The sequence below is a fragment of the Neoarius graeffei genome, chromosome 14 (genome assembly GCF_027579695.1).
Source record: "Neoarius graeffei isolate fNeoGra1 chromosome 14, fNeoGra1.pri, whole genome shotgun sequence".
In the NCBI taxonomy this organism is placed as follows: Eukaryota; Metazoa; Chordata; class Actinopteri; order Siluriformes; family Ariidae; genus Neoarius; species Neoarius graeffei.
The window spans coordinates 63,892,627-63,897,340 of NC_083582.1; the positions used below are offsets into that span (position 1 = coordinate 63,892,627).

Consider the following 4,714-nt stretch of genomic DNA (forward strand, 5'->3'; position numbering starts at 1 on the left):
CACCGGAAGAGCGGCGGTTTCTGATTGGCGCACGGAGCTGAACCCAAAGCTGTGGAGACTAATAACCGGCACTGCTTGACAGTGATTGGCAGGGGCTGCCATGACAACCACAGCACGACACCAGGAAGACCAATAGAAAAGCGAAACAAAATGTTTAAGCGTTACACTTGAGTCTGATTAAGGGTAGACATTACAGACTTTACGCAGCCGAGCGGTAGAACGGCGGAAACGGAGAGCTGTTGGCCTGGCATCTTTTCTTTTTTCTTTCTTTCTCTCTTTCTTTCTTGTTCGTTTGTCACCGGACGGTTGCTCCATGGTTTTCAGGTCTCCGTTAGAGCTTTACCCCTCTCACCTGTTCCTCCCGAACTTCGTGGATCGCCCTCTGCTCCTAGCGGCCAGCCTTCCTCGCCCAAGGTCCCCGGACGATCCGGCCATGTTCCAGCTGCCCACACTGAGCTTCACGGCCGAGCAGGTGGCCAGCGTGTGTGAAACCCTGGAAGAGACAGGAGACATCGAGCGCCTGGGCCGTTTCCTTTGGTCCCTGCCTGTGGCGCCGGGTGCGTGCGACGCCATCAATAAGCACGAAGCTATCCAGCGAGCACGCGCCGTGGTCGCCTACCACACCGGCAGCTTCCGCGAGCTCTACCACATCCTGGAGAATCACAAGTTCACCAAGGAATCGCACGGCAAGCTGCAGGCCATGTGGCTCGAAGCCCATTACCAGGAGGCCGAGAAGTTGCGCGGGCGCCCGCTCGGACCCGTCGATAAGTACCGCGTCCGCAAGAAGTTTCCACTGCCGCGTACCATTTGGGATGGCGAGCAGAAGACGCACTGTTTTAAGGAGCGGACACGCGGCCTTCTGCGGGAGTGGTACCTACAGGACCCGTACCCGAACCCGAGCAAGAAGCGCGAGCTGGCGCAAGCCACCGGACTCACCCCCACTCAGGTGGGCAACTGGTTTAAAAACCGACGACAACGAGACAGAGCCGCCGCCGCCAAGAACAGGCCAGTATACCTCACCTCTTAATAATAATAATAAATAATGTCATGTTACCCAAAGACAAGAAGGATAAATTAGTTATGAATTGCAGTTTATCCATCCTGATGACGTTATTAGTAAAATTAGGTTGTGTTTAAATATTTTGGAAACTTATCGAGCCTGTATGTTATAAAGAGTGCGCTTCATTTCTTTTAACACCATCATCATCATCATCATCATGTGGATGGTGTTTGTGATTAATTTAGTGAACTTCTTTAAATAGCTTTTGGTCATTCAAAAGTTCTGAAAATATACGAAAAATAAATTACTCTGCAAAGGTAATTAGTTAAATAGTTTAATTGGTTGTTATTATTATTATTATTATTATTATTAGTAGTAGTAGTAGTAGTAGTAGTAGTAGTAGTAGTATGTTGACAGTGATGCTTTTATAATTGCATCCGTCTTTTTTATACGTTTCCTCATATTTCCATCATAATAATAAAAAAAATCAATTTAATAATTGTGCAAACTGTTGTGTTGTGTAATAATTTATCTGTCCATGAGTACAACTCGTCATACCAGACATCACCATTTTCTAGTTTCCAGATCATTAAGGTTAATATGTTTAATATGTTAATATTTATGGTATAAAGTGTATGATGTAGTTTACGGAAGTGCAGCTTGTAAATCTGTCCTGTTCAGAGTAAAATAAACAAAAACAACATAAAAAGAACTGGTGAATGTGTTGTATAAACGAATAATATTGATAGTAAATGAATTTGCACACTGAAATCTGATTAACTGGAGTCAGAGGATGGTATAAAGAGGATTATTACAATGCTATAATAATAATAATAATAATAATAATAATAATAATAATAATAATAATAATATGTGAACTATAAAGAATGATGTATTCCTGTGTATGAGTAAATATGACTGTGTGTGTGTGTGTGTGTGTGTGTGTGTTGCAGGCTGCAGCAGCATGCCCTGGCTCAGAGCGCGCTCCGCTCGGTCTCGGGTCCCGGGAGCGCGCAGCGCGCCGCCGCTTCTCCCAGCAGTGCGAGTGTGTGCAGTGGTGAGCGGCCCGACCCCGGCACTGTGCTCTCCGTTACCGACAGCGACTCGGACTTTGATGTATGACGCAACGGCGCTTGAAAACGGGGAAATTTGGACCTGAAAATAACTAAATTAATAATAAAATGATGTTGATGATAAACTGAGAACTGACAGCGTGGGTAGCGGCCATTTTGGCCTTTGCCGTTGTTCATCAAATGGAGAAAAGCATGCAGTTTTTCCAAGCGCTTCAGTGGACACACACACACACACACACACGCTCTTTTTCTCATCTCTCTTTTGCATGGTCATTTGTGAATATTTCTGGACGGTCATGGAAAGGCACTATAGGAGGATGACTTGTATAGAGACGCCATTTTACCTCTTTCCTGCTCCTTTAACCCCCGCAAAGCGGACTGTTTGAGTTTTGTATTTATCAGACAATCGTGGAAGTCAAAGCACCTTTAAGCCGTCTTGACAGCAGATGTTCAAAGTTTGAGTTTATCTCGAGATTTTATATGAAATGATCAGTGTATGATGCGTTTTTTCTCTCTTTGGTCTAGGATGTACTAGATATGCTTGTATAATAATGCAACTGCGCCATACAGCAACTTTCCTTATTTTGTGTCCTTAAGATGTCAAAGTGTCTGTAAAGTGCTTTGAGATTTTTAATATCTGCTCATTTGTTCGTTTTTATACTGTAAATGGGTACATGGCTCTGAAAACGCAGTGTTATGGGTCACTTTTATGCAAATAAATATAATTTAATATTATAACTATAGCCTATTTGTTTGTGGTTGTACTAAAGGATCACATTGTCCTTAAAAAAACAACAACAACAACAACATAATATTCTCAAGTTCATATAGTGTAAGGGTCCGTTATGGCTTATGGCAGAGTTTGTTTTTTTTTTTTTTAAAAATCAGTGTTATCATATGGTTATTAATTTTCATTCTTGTATTATAATATTATATTTCCTATGAATTGTGCTTGATGACTGACATTTCTATAATCAAAATTTTAAATTATAAAATTATATATTTGATATATTAAATCAATAGCTATTATATCAAAACATTATTATTATTATTATTATTATTATTATTATTATTATTATTATTATTGGTTTGTTTGCTAGGTTGGTTTTAATTTTAGTCTTGTGTAAGGTTTAATTAATCGAAAGCAAATTATGCAAGATTTTTGCTTGTGGAATTGTTCAACTAACCAGCTTTTACCTTTAAAATGTTCCCCACTAAAACATTAGAGAGAAGTTCTGCCATGTTTTTTTCTTTTAGAATCAATTATCTTAAATTCTAGTTAAAGCTTGACAGCTATGCGTACGGACTTATATATATATATATATATATATATATATATATATATATATATATATATATATATATATATATATGTTTTATTAGCATAAGCTATCTAAAATCGGATGTCAGTAATGTGCCAGTTATAGGACAAAAACTAAATATCAGTTTGTATCATATCAAGCTGTAGTCTCACACACATGACTAAAGGCTCAGTGAAAAGAGAAAGGTCTTGAATATTTCTCACCGCCTTTGGCACAGGAGAGCTGTGTCTATTATTCTGTGTATGGTTTTTCTGTCTTGTTTCCCCTTTTGAACACAACTACCCATTGGTGATTATTCACGCGGCAGTTCCCCTTGACCCTGCATTCACTGCTCTGCATGCTCCAACACAAAACGGGTCTCACCTCGGACTAAATTCAAGTAGGGGTTTTGACTCCCAGCTGACTCTCCTACACATGCGCTTTCTCTGAGTCGAGCAGAGATTGAGCAGTATGCTAATGCACAAACCAATCTTATTTGCTTTTTAATCCCCTCTAATAATATAGGCAGCTAATATAATCCACATCTCTAATCTGTGGGTTTAATCAGTGGACTTAGTTGAACAAACCCAGACTGTATACACAGAGGATTTTTTTTCTACAATTGGGCGAATGTAATGTTATTCTCCTTACAGAAAGTCTTCACGATTTCCACCTGGGCTTTTTTTAAGATCTCTTATGTTTGACATTTTTTTAACATGTAGTATATTTTGCCCCCACATGTGATTTTCATATGATCCCCTCCACCCACGTGTTCATTTCTCACATCACACATTGTTCACATGATGTCACGTGTTTGCACAGGTTCACCTGCAGTTTCATGTTCAAATACGGTTGTTGTTTGTTTTTTTCCCCCCACGTGAGCCCATATTACAGTGCTTACCTAATCACATGTGGGGGAAATATGTTCACATGTAAACTCTGTGATTTTGCTTCAGGGAATAAAACAATTATTGGTTTACTTTATTTATTTAACAAGGACGATCCACAGTAATCACAGCATCAGTATTAATTATGTAAATATGTCAGGAAGGACGATTTTTTTTTATCTGCTGTCCTGGGCAGGATGAGGTTTAAAGAACTTTTGTCACATGTACTGCATGTGAAAAACAACTGCATTGAAACTGCATGAAAAAATGTAGTAATAATAATAATAATAATAATAATAATAATAATAATAATAATACACACAGGTAATTTAATGTAAATACTTAATTTAATTTATCTAGAAGTTTTCTCTATTTTCTATTCTCTGTTTATCCTGTAATGATGCTGCTGGAATTTTAACTTCCCTGAGGGAACCCTCCCAAAGGGATCAGTAA

General features: G+C 39.0%; 1 protein-coding gene across 1 annotated transcript; it reads left to right on the top strand.

Moving 5' to 3' along the window:
* The first annotated feature begins 313 nt into the window (after nt 1–313).
* Nucleotides 314–2,122, top strand: six3b (SIX homeobox 3b). Its single transcript, XM_060939036.1, has 2 exons — nt 314–1,005; nt 1,954–2,122. The coding sequence occupies exons 1-2, from the start codon at nt 314–316 to the stop codon at nt 2,120–2,122; spliced, it is 861 nt and encodes a 286-aa protein (XP_060795019.1).
* Nucleotides 2,123–4,714: the final 2,592 nt, after the last annotated feature.